This window comes from Octodon degus, unplaced genomic scaffold (assembly GCF_000260255.1).
Source record: "Octodon degus isolate 3935 unplaced genomic scaffold, OctDeg1.0 scaffold00146, whole genome shotgun sequence".
Classification (NCBI taxonomy): domain Eukaryota; kingdom Metazoa; phylum Chordata; class Mammalia; order Rodentia; family Octodontidae; genus Octodon; species Octodon degus.
This window is the reverse complement of record NW_004524722.1, coordinates 1,090,574-1,112,443: the sequence shown is the minus strand read 5'-3', so window position 1 is coordinate 1,112,443 and position 21,870 is coordinate 1,090,574. Positions and strand designations below refer to the sequence as shown.

General features: G+C 41.5%; 2 protein-coding genes across 7 annotated transcripts in view; one reads left to right on the top strand and one right to left on the bottom strand.

Annotated features, from left to right (window-relative positions):
• Positions 1 to 7,196: 7,196 nt before the first annotated feature.
• LOC101567695 (cytochrome c oxidase assembly factor 4 homolog, mitochondrial) lies at positions 7,197 to 11,163 on the bottom strand. 3 transcript variants are annotated; one of them, XM_023702100.1, is made up of 3 exons: positions 11,057 to 11,163; positions 10,418 to 10,531; positions 7,197 to 8,083 (listed from the first exon to the last, which is right to left on the bottom strand). In XM_023702100.1, the coding sequence occupies exon 3, from the start codon at positions 8,072 to 8,074 to the stop codon at positions 7,811 to 7,813; it is 264 nt and encodes an 87-aa protein (XP_023557868.1). In that variant the 5' UTR covers positions 8,075 to 8,083; positions 10,418 to 10,531; positions 11,057 to 11,163; the 3' UTR covers positions 7,197 to 7,810. The 3 variants fall into 3 exon arrangements, with proteins under 3 accessions (XP_023557868.1, XP_023557869.1, XP_023557867.1); XM_023702101.1 differs by lacking the exon at positions 11,057 to 11,163 and adding an exon at positions 10,802 to 10,914; XM_023702099.1 differs by lacking the exon at positions 10,418 to 10,531 and having other exon boundaries at positions 11,057 to 11,162.
• Positions 11,164 to 11,267: 104 nt separating this feature from the next.
• Positions 11,268 to 21,870, top strand: part of Paaf1 (proteasomal ATPase associated factor 1) — a 40,668-nt gene continuing 30,065 nt past the window's right edge. For 3 of the 4 annotated variants that reach the window (XM_023702098.1, XM_023702096.1, XM_023702095.1), the window contains exons 1-3: positions 11,277 to 11,360; positions 13,141 to 13,181; positions 16,359 to 16,462. In XM_023702098.1, the coding sequence (XP_023557866.1) occupies positions 11,314 to 11,360; positions 13,141 to 13,181; positions 16,359 to 16,462 (192 nt within the window). In that variant the 5' untranslated portion in view covers positions 11,277 to 11,313. Of the gene's footprint in view, positions 11,361 to 13,140; positions 13,182 to 16,358; positions 16,463 to 21,870 lie in introns of all 4 variants that reach the window. The other variant, XM_004641918.3, reaches the window with a different exon arrangement.

The following is a 21,870-nucleotide window of genomic DNA, read 5'->3' as shown; positions in this document are numbered from 1 at the left end:
TATTTTTTTTTTCCTGCTCAGCCCACCCTGGGGGCAGGGCTGGCACAGCTTGTGGGTGGTCCCTGTGCACTTGCCTAAGCCCTCCTAAGCAGGCACTATAGACTGCTAAGCTATTTTGCAGGCCCCCAGCACTTATATTTTTATTCTGGAACTGCTCAAAGTTAATGGATGAGTGTGAAGTGTGATTGGGTGTATGATATAAAGATACAGAAATAAATACATACAAATATCACCCTTTTAGCACATGGTTAATCAGCAATGTCACCTGATTCCATATAGGAACCTGGAAAACCTCAATCTCTTCCAGTTGCCTAGTTTTTCTTGTTATCAATATGTGGAAGCAGGATTAAAGATTTCATAAGTTGACAAGATAAGGGAGTTGAAAGACCTTCGACCTAGCCAGCCTGATTGTCCCTATTACAGGTTTAGGCCGAAAGCAGTGCTCTGCCCAAGAGCACAGGGCATCTCATTAGCAGGGTGGCAGCAGGATTTAGATCTCCCATTCCCAGTCCATCTCTCCAAGTCACCGCCAAGGGATGAGCCAGGCTTATTTTTTAAATAAGAGGTAGTTGAATTCTGTCACCTTAGAGCTCTTATGTCACTGACCTAGCTGATGACTTATTCTTTCATTGGAGTCAAAGGGCTTTTATTGCTCATGATTAGTAAATTGCTCTTAATACTTCATCCTGTCAGGAGGAACCGGAGAGACAATCTGATTGCAAGAACCTCAGGGTTACAAAACAATTACAAGCTTCATTTAGCTTTCAAGAGTGAGGCCCAGGCTGGTGAGATGGCTCAGTGGTCTAAAGCACCTACTTAGAACAAGCTTAGCAAAACACAGGGACTACAGTTCAATCCCCCAGCACCACATGCCAGCCAGCCCCGCCCCCTGGTGGGCTGAGCTGGCCACACACACACACACATACACACACACACACATAAATAAAAATTAAAAAAAAAAAAAAGAGTGAGGTCCAATGGGAAATGGACTTACTTTTATAAATTGTTATTTATTTAATGTATTTGGTTATCGCAGGGTCTCACTGCAGCTCACACTCATAGTGATCCGCCAGCTTTTTAGCCTCCCCGGCACTGGAATTATAGGCATGCCTCACCACACCCAGAATCTGGCCGGCTCAGCCCACCCTGGGAGTGGGGCTGGCATGGCACATGGTGCCAGGAATCAAACCGTGGTCCCTGAGCTTGCCTAAACTTGCATAAAAAGGAGCTTTAGTCCGCTGAGCTATCTTGACAGCCTGAAAATGGATTTACTTAAGCTCGCATGTCAATGAAATCAAATGGAGCAAAAATTTAAAATACATGCCCCCCCTTTTTTTGTCTTTTTGAGACAGGGTCTCATTATGCAATTCAGGCTGGTCTCAAACTCCAAATGATCCTCCTGCCCAGCCTTCCCAGTACTGGGATTACAGGTATGTGCCACTGCACCCAGGAACACCCCTTCTTTATTGAGACAGCCTATTATCAGGGAAAGAGGCAGACAACCTGGGTTGTCTGGGCTTCTCCATTTGTTTTGAGGCCTGTAGCGAGTATCTCCTTAAACTTGTATTTTTGTGTGTGCATGTGGTCCTAGAGATTGAACTGTAGTTTCACAATGAGCTCTTTTAACTTTGATTTTTGATCTGCAAAATAGTGTGATCCCTTTTTGAGAGTTTGACATGTAGGTGAATTACAAGTTGGCAAGTACTCAGTAAATGTTATATTTCCTTCTAAACAATGTAAGCATTTTTTGAGGTATAATTTATACATAGTGAAACACAGACTTTAAATTGATTTGTTTTGAAAACACATCTACTCATACAACCCACACTCTGTCAAGATAGAAAATATTTCTATCATCACAGAAACAATTTTTGATTTCTTTTATTTATTTGCTGCAGGGTCTCGCTATGCAGCTTGGATCCCAGTGATCCTCCTGTTTCAGCCTCCCCAGTGCTGGGATTACAGGTGTCTGCCACTGTGCTGTTGCAGTGACCAGCACAACGTGCCCTGGGTTCCAGGGCCAGCCAGCATGGCACGTGGTACTGGGGATCGAACTTGTGTCCTTGGGCTTGCCAGGCAGCACTTAGACTGCTTAGCTGTCTCTCCAGCTCTCCTTAAATTTGTATTTGTGTGTGTGTGTGCGGTCCTAGAGATTGAACTATAGTTTCACAATGAGCTACATTCCCAGGCTTTCTTAAATTTTTGAGATAGGGTCTCATTAAATTGTGCATACTGGGCTCAAGCTTCAAATTCTCTGCCCTTGAATGGGGCATGGTGGTGCATGCCTGTAATCCCAGCACTTAGGAAGCTGAAGCAGGAGCATTGCTAGGAATTCAAGGACAGCCTAGGCTCATAGTGAGTTCAAAGCCAGCCTGCACTACAAAGTGAGACACTATCTCAAAAATAAATAAAAAAATAAAATAAAAATAGAAAAAAATTCTCCTGCATCAGCTCCTGAGTAGCTATACTACAGGTACATACCACTATGCTCAGCCTTTCTTCATTTACTTATTTTATTGTGTACTAGACATTGAACCCAGGACATTCATTTTCATTCTGGCTACATCTCCAGTCCTCAGTTTTATTTTCCTATTTTGAATCAGGATCTCACTAAACTGTTAAGTTGCCCAGGCTGGGCTTGAATTTGTGATCCTCCTGCCTGCGCTTCCCAGGATGACAGGAAATTACAGATACGTTCCATGCCCAGCTTCTCAGATTCTTTAATTCATCCCCATGAGAAGCAAGCACTAATCTTTACCTTTTTCTTGGTTGCTGCTCTACTCTTTACTTTGTTCCTTTTCTCTCTCTCTCTCTCTCTCTCTCTCTCTCTCTCTCTCTCTCTCTCTCTGTACTGGGGCTTGAACCCCTAGCCTGCACTGTCTGGGCAGGTGGCTCACCTCTGAGCTACACGCCCAGCCCACTAATCTCATTTCCATTGCCATAGATTGGTTTTGCCTATCTGTACAATGCTAAATGAAAAGTCATACAGTATATTTTGCATCTTTCCTTCATTTGTCCATTTTGTTACATGCATTAGTAGCTTGTCTTTTTTTTTTTTTTTTTTAGCATACTTTTGTTAATTTTAAATGCCTCAGTTTGGCTTAAACAGTTCCCTGTAGGACCAAAAGCACAAGATTTAGGCAGGACATAAAAGAGGGAAGGTCAATGGATTGGGAATCAGAAATGCTGGGTTCTAGTGCTGGCTCTGTTATCCTTTTGAATAATCTATTTTAATCTTCATTTTATAGGTGAGTTAATTGGCACAAAGAAAAATAGAGTCTTGTCCAAGGTCATCCATTTGGTCAGTGACAGAGCCAGGGTTTATTCCTGGTCACTTAATTTCTGGTACAGTGCAGGTTGCTGAGATTTTTAGAAATGGATTTTTATGTTGCTAGAAGGACAGAATGCCCCAGTCAAATTCCTAGTTAAGTCCTGTAGATTGCTCAGCTTCATGTTTTAGTCCTTTGTCCTCTGGATTTAAGATTGTTTGTTCCACCACCTTGGAAGCCTGGGAATTGACCAGGTGTAGATTCTGAAGGGGCATGTTTTAGTCACAAAGGAAATCTGGGTATATTGGCTATTTGGACACTGGCAAGGCTGAAACCCATGGCCCCTGCTGTTTCTAGGATGTAATGTGTACTTAAGGAAATCACTTTGAGCACACAATGCACATCTAGTACTGGACCTGCTGAAAAATGGACAATGTGGTTTTTTGTTTTTTGAGACAGGGTCTCAGTATGTTGTTCAGGTTGGCCTTAAACTCACTATGTAGCTCAGGCTGGCCTCAAATCCCGTGAACCTCTTGCCTCAGCCTCCTAAGTGCTGGGATCACAGGTATGAATAACCATTAAGGAACCAGCTAGCCATTTAAACAATGTTAGGCTCTGAAGAATGAAGGTCCCTTAAATGGTTACTGCCAAGAAGAGAAGAATCCCTATTTCCTTTGCATGAAGTCCTTGCTGTAGCAGACGGATCCTCAGCATTGTCTACAGAAGGTAATTGTAAGGTTTCAATTTGGCTCATTCCAGTTCTTTTTGGATTTCTAAAGTCAGCAACCCAAAGTCTTTGTCTGGCAACTTTACCTGGATGGGGAGTTGTATCTCCTCACTCATCTAATAAATCTCATTACAGTGCATCTTTGTAGTTAGTGAGCGTAAGGCCGAGTCCCTGGACAAAGACCTTACAGGAAACTGCTAAACTATGAGCCTGTCCTAAGACTAGCCAGGAGGGACACCTAGCCAAAGAGGTCTCTCCACCCATTCCTGGCACTGAAGCTTCCAGAAGTGGATGTAGACTAAGGACAGATGTGGATCGCCTGAACTCCAGTGCCATGGGCTGCCATGTTGAAGACCACTGGTTTGATGTTTATTTTCTCTGTAAAGAACTGGATGCTGTGTTAGGAGGATTAGATAAGGTAACTCACTAAAACACAATGAGGGGGCTGGCGAGATGGCTCAGTGGTCTAAAGCACCTACATGGAACAAGCTTGGCAAAGCACAGGGACCATGGTTCGATCCCCCAGCACCACATGCCAGCCAGCCTCGCCCCCTGGTGGGCTGAGCTGGCCACACACACACACACACACACACTAAATAAATGTTAAAAAAAAAAATAAAACACAATGAGCATAGTAGCTACTATTCAGGTGCTATTGTGTTTCAATAAGACACTGTTTTACACTGCCTGCCTGGCAAGCACCAGGTCAGGTTGGATTCCTGATACCAAAACCCCAAACAAACAAACAAAAAAAATAAGGTAGTTTTTAAGCTCATTGGCAGTATTAATTCTTTCAACAATCCTATTAAGGTCTATTTGTTTTAAGGCTTCTAGAAAAAAAAAAAAAAAAATATATATATATATATATATATATATATATATATTGTGTACTTTTTCACAGGTGAGGAAAGACTGAGATGCTAAATAGTTTTCCCAAAGTAACATAACTAGCAAGTTGCATAACAGACTTAAGGCAGTTTATCATATGGATCAAGAGCACAGGCTCTGGAATTGGACGCTAGAACTGAATGCCTAAAAAGGTATTAGTAAATCATTCAATAAATGGTAACAATTTTTATTATTGCCTATTTACAACCATCACCCATTTTTGTAATGCTTTGGATTAAACCCAGGGTCTTGTGTATGATACACAATTGCTCTATCATTGACCTTCTTGCCCCCCAGCTCCTTCTTAAACCTTTTCAGGCTAAGGAACTGAAGAAACAGAGCTGGATATGGTAGCACCTGCTTGTAATCTTGTCATTCTGGGAGACTGAGACTGGACTGCAAGTTTGAGTCCAGCCTGGGCAACCTAAGGATTGTTTCTACGAATTACAAACCTTTTACTAGTGTGAATTTGTGTATTTCTCCCTATCTCCAATTGATCACTATAAATACTTTCAGAGCTGGGGAGATAGCTTAGCAGTCTAAGCACCTGGCAAGTGCAAGAGCGCAAGTTCAGTGCTTAGTACTGCATGCCAGCACCAGAACCAGGTGTGGTGGCGCACACCTGTAATCCCAGCATTAGGGAGGCTGAGACAGGAGGATTTCTGCGAGTCTGAACTGCGAAGCAAGACTGTGTGTGTGTGTGTGTGTATATATATATATAATTTTTTCAGTGGAATCTTAGGTTTTGTGGTACATGCCCATAATTCCAGCTACGTAGCAAGCTAAGGCAGAATTGTTAAATAGCTGGGTTTGACCCCCAATACCACAAAAATAAAAGTCACTACACTCACCTAGTCCATATTCACATTTTCCTACATTTTTGAAAATATCTGTTAACTTTTCTGTTTCCTGATTTTCATTTTATACATTTATGTATTTGGTACAGGGTCTCACTATGCAGCTTGGACTCATAGTGATCCTCCCATTTCAGCTTCCCAGTGCTGGATTACAGGCGTGTACCACCACGCCTGGTCTTGGTGGTTGGTATGGTGTGCCCAGGGTGGGGCCGGCACAGCATGTGGTACCGGGTATCGAACCTGGGTCTTTGTGCTTGCCTAGACAGGCGCTTAGATTGCTGAGCTATTTTCGCAGCCCTTTTCTAGGTGCTATTTATTTTTTTTGGCGGAACTGGGGATTGAACTCAGGCCTTTGCGCTTGCCAGAGAAGCGCTTATTCTGTTGAGCCATCTCCCTGGCCCCTCACCTTCATTTTTAAAGATTCAACTGGACTAACTCCTCCTGAGTCTGACAGCTGCAGTGCACACTGCTTGCTGGCTCCAACGACTGCAGCACTGGACACACATACATCAGTCCATATTTCCTTGGCCATCTCTGAACTCAAATAGGACTTTATCATCCCTTAAACTCCTTATTTTTTCTTTCTTTTTTCCTAAAATACCAGCACAAAACTCAAAGCAGATTTCAGGGCCTACTATACTTCAGATTTGGGCTTCTACTATCTAAGTGCTAGGTGTTTGTTACCAATGATGACGACAGCATCCTAGCTTCTGTGGTAGGGGTCAATCCCCTCCCCACCTGCTTCACACTCGCTAATGCCTTACAGAGTTATGCAGGGATAGAATGCGTGATTCCCTTGAAGAAAAATGTGATGGCAAATATCACCAATAGAACATAACCGACAAGAGGCATTATTATTCAGCTCTGGCAAACTGTCATCATGTAGGAACATAAATTCCATCTTGCTGACAGCTTGTCTACTTTGTAAAAGCTTAAGATTTGTTTTTAGGGCTTTTTTTGTTTGTTTTTGTACTGGGGATCAAAACAGGGTTTTGTTTCTCCAGCCCATTTTCTTTTTGAGATAGGGTCTCCCTGAATTGCTTAAGTAAGACTTGAACTTAGGATCCTTCTACCTTAGTTTCCTAAAGTGCTAGGATTTGAGGCATACACTACTGTAGGCCAACTTTGAATACATTCAATATTTGTTGAAAAATAAGGGCCAGTCAGATAGCTCAGCGGATTAAAGCACTTGCTTAGGCAGATGCAGGGACCAGGGTTCGATCCCTGACCTGCCGTGCCAACCCCGCCCCCCAGGGTATGATGAACCAAGTGAAACTGGGCGTGGTGACACGTGCCTGTAATCCAGCATTTGGGAGGCTGAAAACAGGAAGATCACTATGAGTCTAATCAGTGTAGTGAGACCCTGTACTAATAAATACATAAAAAAAATCTTCCCTGTTTATTTCTATCATACTGATAAAACATCCAGAATAGGTGACAAACAATAAAAGCATTTATCATTGTTGGAAACTAAGTTAGCTGTTCCAGTGCAGTTTTATTCCGATCTCTCAAACTCGACTCCCAAGCAAAATGAAGGCACAGGTCACATTATTCTTCACATTAGTTCCAACATAGTTCCTCAGAAACACTTGCTGTTAAACCCATGACTGAAGAGATAGACCCGATTAGATCTTTAGGTTGTGAATTTACTTGTGAAATTAAAATGTCCCTATAATCATCTCAGTAATAGGCACACTGACCCAAGAGGTGGTGTGTGGGGGAGGCATGCCCTATATACCACTCTCTCGTTTTCCAAGATGGGTGAAAAGTGTGATAGCTGACCATTAAAATATAACAGGTCTTAGCTGGGAATGTAGCTCTGTAGCATAAGCACCTGCCTGGCAAGTGCAAGGTCCGAGTTCGATCCCTAGTATTTAAAAAAAAAAAAAAAAAGAAATTACACAGGTCTTTATGATAGCCATGTCCAAACTCCTGATGTGTGATTCTCAAGCCCCCAAACCTACAGGTTTTACATCTCCTGGCTCATACTCTGGGGTTTCTTCCTCCCAGGCTCTCTCTGGATGCTGATTTCTGCAGAGCCATCTTCTTGGCACAGGTGGTTTGCGGTCTCAGGGGTGGGCACTGGCTTGTTCTTTCTTTCGCTGCAGCTCCTCATGTCGCTTTGCCTGCTGTTCCCTCATGCAATCCCTGAAGGCCTGCACCTGTGGCTGGCACTGCCGCCAGTCCTGGTGCTCAGCCATGCACTCCTGTACCGCAAAGTGTGCAGCAGCACAACCAGAACGGGAAATGAGCTGGTCCAGTGGGTCGTCTTCTTCCTCTTCCTTCCTTACTTGTCGGGCCCAGTTATGGCCTTGAGGGACTGAGGCTGACATCAGGGGAGTCTAGAGACAAAGTTTAAAGTACAGCTATGATCACATAAGGTTCCTATATTTTAAACAGCACCAACCAAACTATTCTATTATACCCTGCTTATATGTTTGTCTCACCTAAAAGACTAAGCTCTTGGAGAACAGAGTGAGCCTGTTTTATTTTGGTGCACCAGCACCAGTCTGGTAGAGAGCAGGCCTACAAAATGGATAAATTGAACAAAATAAAATATATGAAAACACTTTTCAGAGCTCAATGGATTCTACTAATGCAATATAAATTATGTGAAATATCTTTTTCAAAAAGCCATTCTGATCTACTTTAAGGAAACTTCATTACTTCCACTGGCCTTATTCTATGCTTGGAGAACAAAATTCCCATCCTTTTCATGTCTTCCTGCTCCAGGCCAGACTAGGTACCCTATAAAGGCACCCAAAGGATAGGTTTATTTGGCTGTAACACAGAACATGCAGGGGCTAGAACAAGACATGAGCCTTTGGGGTAAGGGAGATCACTTTCTCAGCCATTTCCAAAGGCCAGGGATACCTGTATTTGCCTACACTGTTTCCCCAACATCGTCTCCTTCACAGCACCCAGGAGAAAGCAGCAAGAAGAACTTAAGAAAGGTTGGAGGGAGCCAGGGAGATGGCTGAGTGGAATAAGCGCTTTCCTGGCAAGCGCAAGGGCCTGAGTTTAATCCCCAGTTCCGCAAAAAAAAAAAAAAAAAAAAGTTAGAAGAACAATGACTATACGCTTTGAATAAAGTTAGCCATAGTGAATTATAAAGGAGTTACAAGGACTCCTTAATTCTCCTGTGTCTCATTCAAAAGGTTTTTCTTCTCCCATTTCTGGGGATTGAAACAGGGCCTCACAGAGCTAGGTAAGTCTAGTACCATTGGGCTATATAATTAGTTCCAAAAAATGATTACTGAGTACCTATCATGTAGCAGTCAATATGCTAGAGTAAATAGGAATAATCAAGCAAGATAGGGTTTCTGCCTTTGTGAGTTTACAAACTGAACAAATACATACCTTACAACAGTGAATACAGATAGCTAAGATTGGAAACACAGTGGAAATATGTATAGTCCAGACAAGAATAGCAATATGAGCCAGGGAGACAGCTCAGGGGCATAAGCACCAGAGCAGTAAGTGCAAGGTCCTGAGTCTGATTCCTGATACCACAAAAAAAAAAAAAAAAAAAAAAAAAAAGAGTAAGAAGGAAACACTTGCCTGGAAGTAGTGATTTCTAAGCTAAGACTCAAGGGATAAATAAGAATTAGCCAGAGATCAGACTATTTCTGGAATGGAAGAGACAAAATGTGACACAAGAAGAATTACATGTTCAGCAACATCCAGGCATGGTGGCACACCTATAATCTCAGCTTTCTTGTAGGCTGAAGCAGAAGTAACACAAGTGCCAGTCCAGCCTATTCAACTTGTTAGTAAGACCCTATCTAGAAATAAAGACAAATAAAAAGGGCTGGAAATGTAGGTCATTGTGAAGGTACTGGGTGCAATACCCAGGACTGCAGAAATGAATGAATAAAATTCAGTGACTGAGGGTGTAATTTATGGCACAGTTCATGTTCAACATACATGAAGCCCTGGGTTTGATCCCCAGCACCACACAAACCAAACAAAACCAAACCTTCAGTGACTGAGAAATTATAACAAAAAGCCCACATAAATTAGAAAATGACTATTAGAAAAGGCTTTGTAGTCCAGATTAAGGACGTTGAGATTTTTATTGAGGAGCATGAGGAAGACACAAGAGGGAATTAAGCACTCTATATCTCTACACAAAACTTGTTTTTGGAGGCAACATAATTTAAGAGGGGGAGAGAAAATACCTTTCAAATAAGCAGGGATTTTTCTGATTGTGGTGACACACACCTGTAATCCCAGCACTTGGGAGGCTGAGGGAGGAGGATCACCAGGAGTTCAAGACCAACCTGGGCGGCATTGTGGGTACAAGACCAGCCTGAGAGACATAGCATAGCAAACCCTATGTCAAACAAACAAGAAAGAATAGAAAAGAAAAGAGCTTGGGGCTGGCGAGATAGCTCTGTGGACTAAGCACCTGCTTAGGTAAGAGCAGGGACCTGGGTTCTCCGGCACAAGCCGGGAGCACTGAGCTGGCGACCTGCGACCAAGATCAGGCGTGGTGGTGCACACCTGTAATCCCAGACCTGGGAAGGCTGAAAACAGAGGCGCTGCGTTGTGAGATCCTGTACCAAGTACATTTAAGAGAGAGAGAGAGAGAGAGAGAGAGAGAGAGAGAGAGCGCGTAACCTCGACTGAAGAGATGAAATATTTGTAAAGCGACTGGTACAGAGTTTATTTACTAAATGATGATTTCTGACTGTGTAGTAGTGCACGCTTGCAGTCCTAGCACTGGGAAGGCAGAGGCAGAAGGATCACCGCGAATTCGAGGTCGGCCTGTACTACACACCAACACCCTGTTCAAAAACAGAAAGTAACGACAATTCCTATTAGTATACATGTTTTCTCTTCCCAAACCCATTTGTAAGCTCTTTAAAGACTGGGCGCAAATCTTCAAGAGCAAGCATGGTGGGACTTCTAAGCCCAGGGATGTAAACTCAAATTCCTGTCATGCCTTATCAGGTAATTTTTTTTTTAACCTCATAATAACAACCGACAGAAGCCGAGTGAAGGTTAATATGAGTGAAAAGTATTTGAGCTATTGGAGAAAACTAAGTGTATGCTACTAGACTGCTCCCACCACATCCTGTTCTCAGTTTCCCCTGGAATCCAACAAGGACGACCACGGTTCAGAGATCTAGGCAGGTTAGATGGCTGGCAAGTGAAATGCGGAAGGCAGGCAGAAATGGACGGCAAGCAGAGAAACTCAAGGACACAGGTCGCTGGAAGCGCCTTTCCTACTTCACCGAGACGGCGCATGCGTACGTGCAGCAGTGCAGCGCGCCCCAGACGCGTCCGCAGTGCCTCCCCGCGGTGCTCACCCGAAGGCGGCAGACGAAGATCACACGCACGTTCGCCGCCTCGGCAAAGGTTCTCCAAGAAGTCCGCAGTCTTCCGTCTCTTCCCACAAGGCACCGCTTTGCAGGAGCGCGCACACGGAAGGAGGGGAGAATCTCGCCGCGCATTTTCATTGGTGGCCTCTCCGTGTAGGTCCCGCCCTACGCCCTCGCCGCGACTGTTTGGGGAACTCACATCCGGGAAGGAACGGAAGAGGCGGGCAGGTGGAGGCGGGGCCAAGATGGCGGCGCCTCTGAGGATCCAGAGCGACTGGGCCCAAGCCCTCAGGTGAATGCGGCCCCAGAGCAGGGGCAGAGGAGGCGGGTAGTGGATGTTACCTTTCCATCAAGGGAAGTCATGCCGGCCCAGTGTACCCATAAGGTTACCCCATCAATTGTTGAACTAATTGGAGGTCACAGGGTCCAGAAAAAGATGCTCAACTCACATGATCATGGGCTTTTCGCTCTGAACAGCTGTCCTGAGGCCAAGGGAACACATATGTGTGATTGCTGCGTCAGAACCAGGATCAATGAGTTGAAGAAATGAAATTGGGAGCCAGCTGCTCCCGGCCAAGAAGTCATCTGGAAAATATTTATTGGTCATCAGTTGTTTATAAGAGTCTTAGTATTCAATCACAGCTGTAACGCTGCATTAGACCTAACGAAGGACTCCGTTCAGGAGCCTGTACCACCTACCCCGTTCACGCCCTCTACTAGGTGCTAGGTGGAGCTCACATTAAGTAATGATTCCTGCTCGTCAAGGAGCTGATGTTGGAAGTGGAGCTGCGCAGCACTCTGTTTTCACTTAATATATATATTTATTGATCTTGTACTGTGATAGTCATTTCTCTGAGCAGCAAGGTGAATACGTACTGCCCTAACTGAAAAGCATAATGAGAATTTTTTTGAATTGAAACAATGGAGAAAATGAATGAAACATGTCTTCCAGCATTTAAGAAATTTATACCTTATTACGTGGTTCTAAAATATAAGACAAAGTACTTGAACACAAAATATGATAAGTAATAAAGGAACATTCAGTGCTACAAGTTGCACTCTATACTTGCAAGAAAGTGCAGTCCAAATCAAGACAGTTGATTAAGATTATGCAATTGGTCATGAGATCAAGGGTTACTATCAATCTAGATCTGTTTTTCTCCTCCTTTGTGGTACTGGGAATTGAGCCAGAGCCTTTGTACCCCACCCCCACCCCCTTTAAAAAAATTTGAGACAGGATCTTGCTAAGTCTGGGGACATGAACTTGTGATACTCCTGCCTTGGCCTCCCAGAGTACTTGGATTACAGTCATGTACCACCACACCCGGTTTAGATCTTTCTGTTTTAAAAATGTAGGCCCTCAGAGTTAGGGTACAAAGATCAGGATTTGGAAGATTGGGTATGGGATGCAGAACGTAAAAAATCCTCACCACAGTGTGAGGTGTTAGAAAAATCTTATTGTGTACCAAATTTAAATTCGTACTTAATAGCTAGATGACTAGGTAAATCCTCTCGAGTTTCAGTTTGTAATGTTCAGTGTGGATATAATAAGGTATCTTGTTTGGTTGTTGTGAGGAGTAATGATACTGTGTGCGGTGTACCTAGCACAGAATCTGGTTTACAGTAATCCCAATAAATGTGTAAATATAAACTTGAATTTTTCAAAGTGAACTTTGTTAATAAATTTATTTATTTATTATTTTGAGATAGGGTCTTATTATGCAGTTCAGGCTGGTTTTGAGTTCACTGTGTAGCCCAGGCTGGCCTTGAATTCATGGTGATCCTGCTACTTTAGCCTCCCAAGTTCTGGGATTATAGTAGTGTGCCACCATGCCTGGCTGTTTGTGAAAAATATTTGAGCATTAATTTTACAAGTGTCTATTCATTAGATACTTGAACAAATAAACAAAATTGGATGTCTTAGAAGAATCTATGCATGATGGGAGGTTGACCAGATCATGTGTTAAGTACTGTGAACAATCTGGAAATTACATGACCCTTTTTTTTTTCTTTGTACCATTGGCATCTTCAGCTTCGTAAGAGCCTAATTAAGCTTTTGTTTATATTCACAGGAAAGATGAAGGAGAGGCCTGGCTGAGTTGTCACCCCCCAGGTAATGCTCATAAATGTGTGGTATGTTCTTTCTTTAAAGAAGGATTTATTACTCCTAGAACAAAGCTCCCACTCTGTGCCTGTCCAGCTTTGCACGTGCTCATAACTCTTTTTGACATCACTGCCATACCTCCATTCCAGCAGAAGGCCTTTGCTTTTCCATTTGAAAGCCACAGCCATTCATGGAGTTGTTGCTGATGAATTTAAATCAGTCCCTTAGACCTATACTGTCATGCTGTCGAACACTTCTACAGCTTTGTGACCTTGCTGATGGTAATTAAATTTATAGTGTTTGCCCTGACCTCTCTTTGGGTGCAAGCAGAGATTGAACAGTTTGCTAGACATTGGTGCTTGAAGTTCTCACTGTTGTATTGAATAATGACTTCCTAAAGTTCCCAGACTCTTTTACAATCAAATGGATCCTCTTTCTTGATTCTCTGTCTCTGTCTCTGTCTCTGTCTCTGTGTCTTTTTCCTTTTCTGTGCCAGGGATTGAAGCCTGGTATTACACTCTATTGCTGAGTTCCCCCCCCCAGCCCTTTTTTATTTTTTATTGCAAGACAATGCATAATTCAATTTTCAGAGTGGCCTTAAACATAGGATCCTCCTGTCCCAGCCTCCCAGATAGCTGGGATTAAAGGTATGAGCCACCACATCTAATGATTTTCTTATTTGTTAAGTTCCTATCATTTTTCTAGGAATCAGAGTGAAAACCTAATTACTTCTCCAACTCATACAGCTTCCAAGTCTTGCTGTTCTATCCCCTGAATAACATTCCTGTGTTGTTCCTGACTATTCAGTTTACATGATAACTAGTGTGGTACCATTCCAAAACCAAACCAACCTTCCTTCTAAAGACTGTAAACAAGTTTTGTATTACTGAGTGCCATTTCAGATGCCATTGCTATATTTTATTTCTTAGAAAAATTAAGTTTTAAACAGAGTCTCTGAGGAAATTGGTGTTGCCTAGACCAAAGGAGGGTGGTAGCTAGATAATCTTAGAGGCTTTGTTTTGTTTTTCAAATATGAGAAATTGTAGAAAGTAATTTTTAAAATATAGATTGAAATCCAGGGAGAGAAGGATTAACAGAAGACCCGGTGTCTAGAGAACAAAGAAGGAGATTGAATTGAGCCTGAGAGACTAGAATGAAATAAAATGAAAGTGCAAATGTAGATGAATGTGTGTTCACATGTAAATACATGTGAGGGTGTAACACAGCCTCAGTGTCCTTGTGAAGTTAGAGCTAGTGTCACCTCATAAGCAAGAGGATTTTTTTTTTTGGTAAATAACAGCTTTATTGAAACTAAATGTATTTTATGTTACTTACTTTACATATGTTTCATGTCCCTAGCAAAAGCTCCTGTGGTATACCTTCTCTATCAAGATTACTACCCTAAATTGTGAGTCCCTTCTATAGTTACCCTTCACCTACCTTCTCCATAACTGCTATAACCAAGCTGATGCCTTCATTGATGCCTCCTTTTCTCTTGTTCCTTTTGACTTTTTTTTTTTTTTTCCTGTATATAGGACAGGGTCTAGGGTCTGTAGGGTCTCACTACATGGGTCCTACTTGTAGTGATTCTCCTGTTTTCAGCCTCCCAAGCGCTGGGATTACTGGGGCATGCCACCACGCCCCAGGAGTGGGGCTGGCATAGCATGCCAGGGATCAAACCGGCCGCTGTGCTCTGCCTAAGCAGGCCCTTTAGTCCACTGAACTATCAGGTTGGCCCCAAAAAATTTTTATAGAATTTAACAAATTGATTATAAAGCTTACCAAGACAGAAAATTCACACAAATAGCCTAGAAAACTATAAAACATTCAGTGCTATGTTATATGCTGGCCTTCTAGCTGCAGCCTATCAAAGCATGCTCTTTTTTTTTATTTTTTTATTTTTTTTTTTGGTACCGGGGATTGAATTCAAGACCTTGTGTTTGCCATGCAGGCAGTGGGGCCACTAAGCTATCTCCGCTATCTCCCCAGCCCTTTTGACTTTTATGTGTGAATATGGATAAGTGCCTCTTCCCTTCCTTGGTTTCCCTTTTCATCCTATCCAGAATTCCTGTCAGAATCTCTAGAAAGCATCCATTGCCTGGATCCATGATTTCTACGTCTTTCTTACTCCTAGAACTTATGTTTTAGTGCAGTTATTCAATGAGTAACCTATAGCTGTTTCTGAACTCAAAAGACTTGAGTCTAACCAGGAAGTTTGAAATATAAGTTGTGTTAACTCTTGTGATCTTCCTGTCTCATCCCCCTGAGTGCTGGGATTATAGGTGTGTACTACCACACCTGGCTTTTGGGTTTTTTTTTTTTTTTTTTTTTTTTTTTTTTTTCCTTTTTGGTTTTTTTTTTTTTTTTGAGACAACTTCTTGCTATGTGTTTAGGCTGTCCTTGAACTTACAGTAAGCACTTGCTGGCCTGGAACTCTGGATGATCCTCCTTCAGCCTCCCCAATGCTTAGATTACAGGTGTGTGTCACCACACTCGGCTGGTAAACATTTTTAACTTCATTCTACCATCTGTGTATGTTTACAATAGAGATATTTGATTTAGCTCATATGACTGCTAAAATCAGTATTCCGCTTAGGAACCATTTCCAGATTACTGAAGCTTGATTCTTCAATATGTATGATATAATGTATATACTGTGGAATATGTTGTGTCCCCCCTTCTATGTATTTAGTACAGGGTCTACTGGGCCTCACTACACACATTGGACTCAGTGATCTTCCTGTTTTCAGCCTCCCAGGCACTGGGATTATAGGTGCTGGGTGCCACCACACCCAGTCTCAGTCACTGACTCAGTGTGCCACAGGGGTAGGGCCAACACAGCGAGCCAGGCATCAAATTCCAGTCCCTGCGTCTACCTAAGCAGGCACTTTAATCCGCTGGGCTAATTTTTTCCTCTTTCATCCTAGAACAGCTCCTCTTAGCCAGTAAAGCAGGTTGCTATCACTCTAGCAGCTTTCTCTCCAAATGTTATATTTCTCAATCTTTCTTCCAGACTTTTAGTCTTTCAAATTGGATTTGCTCTTTCCACTTCACCTGACTTTCAGTACAGGTATCTGTTTTCATTTTGTGGGCCAATTTTATGGGTATACCATCTGTACAGGTGCCTGAACTGGGTTTTCAAGAAGCAAAATATTTTTTGAGACATGCTTCTTTTGTGCTGTGTAGGGAAACCATCTTTGTATGGCAGCCTAACTTGTCAAGGAATTGGACTAGATGGCATCCCAGAGGTTACAGCTTCGGAAGGATTTGTTGTGAATGAAATAAATAAGGTAGGTTTTTATGTGTTATAGATGGCAAATTGTTCAAAACTATGATCAGACTCACATATGTATTTCAGATTTTTATATTGTTATCTGTATATGTGTGTCACCCCAGTTCATTTTACAATATTCATACTTTTGCTACCATTGAGTGTTAAGAATTTTTTTTATTTAGTTATATTTACTTTTAAATGGGATCAGATTTTCTCTGACTTTGAAAACCATGTATATAATTTTAAATTTTCTAGTAGCTTTATTAAAAAGTATGGAGGACCACCTGGGCAACTCTCCCTGAGGGAGGAGCAATTGTCTCCACTTTGCCCAATCCTGGCCCTAATTCCATATATTGATGTGTGCAGAGCCAGCTAGGACTTTTCCTTATCCCATCAGTTGGCTAGCAATGCATATTGGTCCATCTGAGGTGCTGATATGTAGTCTTTGAAGCCAAGAGGACAGGGCATTGTTTTCCCCAGCCGCCAATGGCTCCCAAATAAAATGTGTGGGCTGGTGTGAGGCAGGACGGAGAGCTGTACTTCATGCTTTCAGCTGGGATGGGCCTCAAGGGGCTATGACTTTCAGGGCATAAAAGATTACACATCAGAGTTGAAGCACTGACCCCCAAACTTTAGATACTACCTAATTGTGTTGTGCAGATTATTCTTTCTGCATATCCTGTTCTCTGCATATTGGAGAGCTGATCTCAGATCGCCTGCCTAGCCCAGCTCACGTATTTTCTGCCATCCTCACAGTCCCACTTGTCCTCAAGCCACTCCTTTTTTCACAAAGGAATAAAATCCAGGTTTTTGCTCTAGTCAAAGCCTTTGTTCCTATCAGCCATCATCCTACCTGGGCTTAGGACTCCTTGGCTCCCCATAACTATAAGTATGTCTTAGTGTCTTTATACTTACCGTGGTTTGTACTGGAAGTGGTAAATTGGAATTAACTCACTAGAATTCCAGTAACTTTTCCATGGGCTTATAAATATAAACCTCCTGGGGGTTGGGGATATAGCTCAGTGTGTGCCTGCCTAGCAAGTGTGAGGTCATGATTGGATTCCAGGTACCAAAAAAAGAAACCTAAAGAAAAATATATAAACTTCCTGGACCAAGATGAGGACTGGGGGGCCGGGGAGATGGCTCAGTAGAATAAGTACTTGCCTGGCAAGCGCGAGGGCCTGAGTTCAATCCCCGGTTCTGCCAAAAAAAAAAGATGAGGACTGGGAAGGGCTCTCTATAAAAAAGATAAAAAGAAACAGATAAAATTAATAGTACTCTCTTATTTAATCCAATATTTCTAAAATATTTAATTATGTAATTAATATGTAATTTATTGAGATATTTTAGTTTCTTTTTCTTAAAATTTCAGAATCCTGTGTGCATTTTTTACTTGCAGCACAAGCCTATTGGTAGATCACATATTTAATATGCAAGAGGCCCTGGTTGCAGTCCTTGTACACACAAGAAAAATGCTCCATTGTTTAGCTAAGTGTGTGTGCACAATAGTCCCAGTTACTCAGGATCCTGCAGCAGGAACATCACTGGAACCCAGGATTTAGGAGCAAGTATAGGCAAGATTTTTTTTTTTTTTTTTTTTAAGATTTTTTGTTTTTTGAGACAGGGTCTCTTACGTTGTTCAGTCCAACCTTTAAGTCACTATGTAGCCCAGGTGGGCCCCAAACTCAAGGAGCTTCTTTTTCCTCAGCCTCCCAAATGCTAGTTGACAACCTATCTCTTAAAAGAAAACATAGATCCAAACCTAAGAAGTTCCAAACCTACCTAAAAGTTTTCAGTAATTCAGGTGAGGAATTACCAGTTTTTAAATTGAACTTTAAATAAAATTTTAAAATTCAAATAAATAAATAAATAAATTCCAAAAAGTATTTAAAATTTCACTTTGTATTTGCACTAGTCACATTTCAAGTATCGAGTAGCCTCTTGTTTGGACAATGTGGCCTCAGTCTGTGGGGAGAGCTACAGTAATTGTTCTCTGTAGTTTTCTTACTCCTCTGGTGTAGATGACTAAGCTGCACTGCAAAATCCATAATCTCCCTTTTCTTACCCATTTTGACTGCCATAGTATAATTAAAACTTTCTGGTTATAAGATTTTTTTTTCTCAGTACTGGGGGTTGAATCTAGGGTCTTTGCATTGAGCTACACCCCCATCCTATTTTTCTTTTTATTTTGAGACACAGTCTCCCTAAGTTTCTAAATTGCCCAAGGTGGGCTTGAACTTGCAACCTCCTTGCCTCAGCCTTCCAGAATGCTAAGATTACAGGCCTGATGGTTGTTAAGGTATTGTGTATATACTGACAAAAGAGGTTAGTTGGCCCTGGCACATACTTGTAATCCGAGCACTGGAGAGGCTGAGACAGGAAGATTGACGTGAGTTTGAGGCCAACTTGGGCTACGTAGTTTGAAGCCAGCCTGACCTGCACAGTGAGACTCTTATCTCAAAAAAAAAAAAAAAAGGATTTTATTTTCCATTTTGGTTTTTTGATTAATTTGTCTTTGTATACAAGGTTTTTAGCAAATATTTTTTCATTACACTTTTTGTACCAGGTAGTAGATTACATGTTATTATATATTTTAGTTTGTTTTCTAAAGCAGCTGTGATTATAGAAAGTGTAAGAAGAGCTGAGTTTAAATCTTAGTTTACCTTTTAACTTCGTAATTTCTTTTTAATCTTTTATTTTTGTATTTATTTGGTACAGGGTCTCACTACACAGCTTAGACTCATAGTGATGCTCCTTTCTCAGCCTCCCCAGAGCTGGGATTACAGCATGAGCCGCCACTCCTGGTTTCAGTAACCAGCTGGGCCGGCATAGCATGTGGTACCAGGGATCAAACCCAGATCCTTGCACTTGCCAGGCAGGCCATTAGACCGCTGTCTCCCTGGCCCTAACTTTGTAGTTTTGGACAAATAACTTAGTTCTCTGAGCCTGTTTTCTCATCTCTGTCACAGAGATAATCTTGTACTTCATAGGCTTCCATAGGGATGATACTGCAGAATGTTACAAAAGTTAGTTTTGTTTATCCTAACAGTCCTATGGGATGAGTTTTGTTTGTTGGGTTTTTTTTTTTTTTTTTTTTTTTTTTTTTTTTTTTTTTTGGTACTGGGAGTCAAACTCAGGACCTTGGGCTTGCCAGGCAGGCAGTTAATGCCACTGAGCTATGTCACCAGCCCACCAGCCCAGGATGGGAATTTTGAATTTCCATTTTGCAGATAAGAAAACAGACTTTGAGGTTAATTAATCTTAAATAATCAAAGTCAGATGGTGTACTGGAATTGAAGCCCAGTTCTGTTCGTTGTAATTTTAACACCACCATGCAAGCCTGTATTTTTCCTAGGTTTGATGCCAGTATCCATGCACAGCAAGGATGCTGTTATATTTCCCTTTTTCTTAAAATTATATATAGATACAAATATGTATTAAAAGTCCACAAAAAATGTATACACATTTCCAGAAAAGAAAAATTTATATATGTGTTTTAATACTAAATTTATTGAGACCATGAGGTTAATACAAGTTACAAGAGGTGGTCAAAGTATAAGCCATTAGTTTCCAGACATTTTGTAAGTACAGTGAACTGCTCTTGGGAAACCTTGGTCACTGAGATAGCTGCATATGGATTTTCAATTTCTTTTCTAAGACCCAGGAGTATAATGGGTTTTCAGCAATGTATGACATCTTCTGGGGTCTCCCGTATGAAGGTAACACCATCTGTTACAAAAAGATCATGCCATCTTTCTTTTCCTGAAATGTGTATACATTTTTTGGTGCTGGACTCTACTTTGAGTTTTTTTGTTTGCTTGGTGTTTAATTTTAAGGTGAGAGTCTTCCGAAGTTGTGCAGGCTGAGCTCAGATTGCAGTCCTCCCAACTCAGCTTCCTAGAGTGCTAGTACTACAGACATGTGTCACCAAGGCAGCCCCAGAATTGTGTTTAATATATGTAGTGCATCTGAGTCCACTGTCTACTTGTAACAGGAAATACTTGATCTGTATTTCTTCCCTTTGTACCCAGGCCAGGATACAGTCCATATCTCTTCAAACCTCATTATTAATTTCTGCTGTGAACCTGCTGGGTGGGTTCAGACAGTAAGTGCTTATGGTTGAACATTTATTTGTTTCCTAACTGCCATGAGTCACTCTGCTATTTGGTGTTGCTGCTTTGTTCTTTTAAATGTCAGATCTGTCATTTTGCTTAAATGCCTAGCTCTGGAGGATTAAAAAAAGAAAGTTTGACAGAATTTTATCTTAAAGTGCACACTCACACTTCCCCTTGAATTTTTTCTGCTCTGATATCTCCTGCAGCTTGTCTTTAAAACATTTTCATTAACAGCAAGCTTGTCTAATGCTGACATTGAAAGTAGTTCAACATTTATCTTCTTCCGTAGTCTGTGTAAAGATTAAAGGTTTACTTGCAGGATTGATAAGCAGAAGAAAAGCACTGATTCTTGAAATCTTTCATATAACTGGCCCCTAAGAAATGAAGTCTTCTGAGAATAAACTCAGTTTTTACAGAGACCTGAACACTTAAGCTTTAGTTTTTGTTACAGCAGGCAGTTCCAAATCTTGGTCAGCTATCTTACACCTAGCTATGTGGACTGTGTCATGCCATCATAGACAGAAACTAGAGTCTTTCAGGCAGCTGAGCATGGATATGCTGTTTAAGAAAATAATGTTCATGTAAATATTTTAACTGTCTTGTAGAAGGAGTAGTCAGCTATATAATAAGGACGCATTGATTTTTACTGATGAGAATGTTGTCTTTTTGAAAGTGTTCTTTTTAGTAAAGGACCTGTATCTGTTGAATGTAAAGTGATTTGGAAAAATCTTCATTATTAAAGACATTTTAGGGGCCAGGGAGATGGCTCAGTCGAATAAGCGCTTCCCTGGCAAGTGCAAGGGCCTGAGTTCAATCCCCGGTTCTGCCACAAAAAAAAAGACAATTTTTTGTCCTAAAGAATTTCTAGAAACTGGAGTAGTACTGCAGAAGAGCGGGTTAGGGCCTTTTGGTGAGTGTAACTTCCCAGCTTTCATAGGATATAAGCAGTTAGGTAGTGTTCTGTTGGTGTAGTACTGCTGGTGTTGGCATTCTGTTGCTTTGAGAAAGGGATGTTGCATTGCAAGAATACTCTTAACAACAGATTGTTAAAGAATGGTGAATTGTTGCCTGGTTTTTGTATTTGTGTCTAATGCACATTTTAACACGACAGATGCAATGCTTTTTGCTTTTTTCTTTGTTTTTGGCGGTACCAGGGATCTGACTCAGGACCTTACACTTGGCAGGCAGGTGTTTATGTTGCTGAGCTATTTCCTGGCCCGATACAATAGATTATGTCACTCCAGTTTTCTAGGAAAGTCAGTTTTTTAGGAATTATTTTTCAGATCTTCAATACATTTTTTCTTTAAAA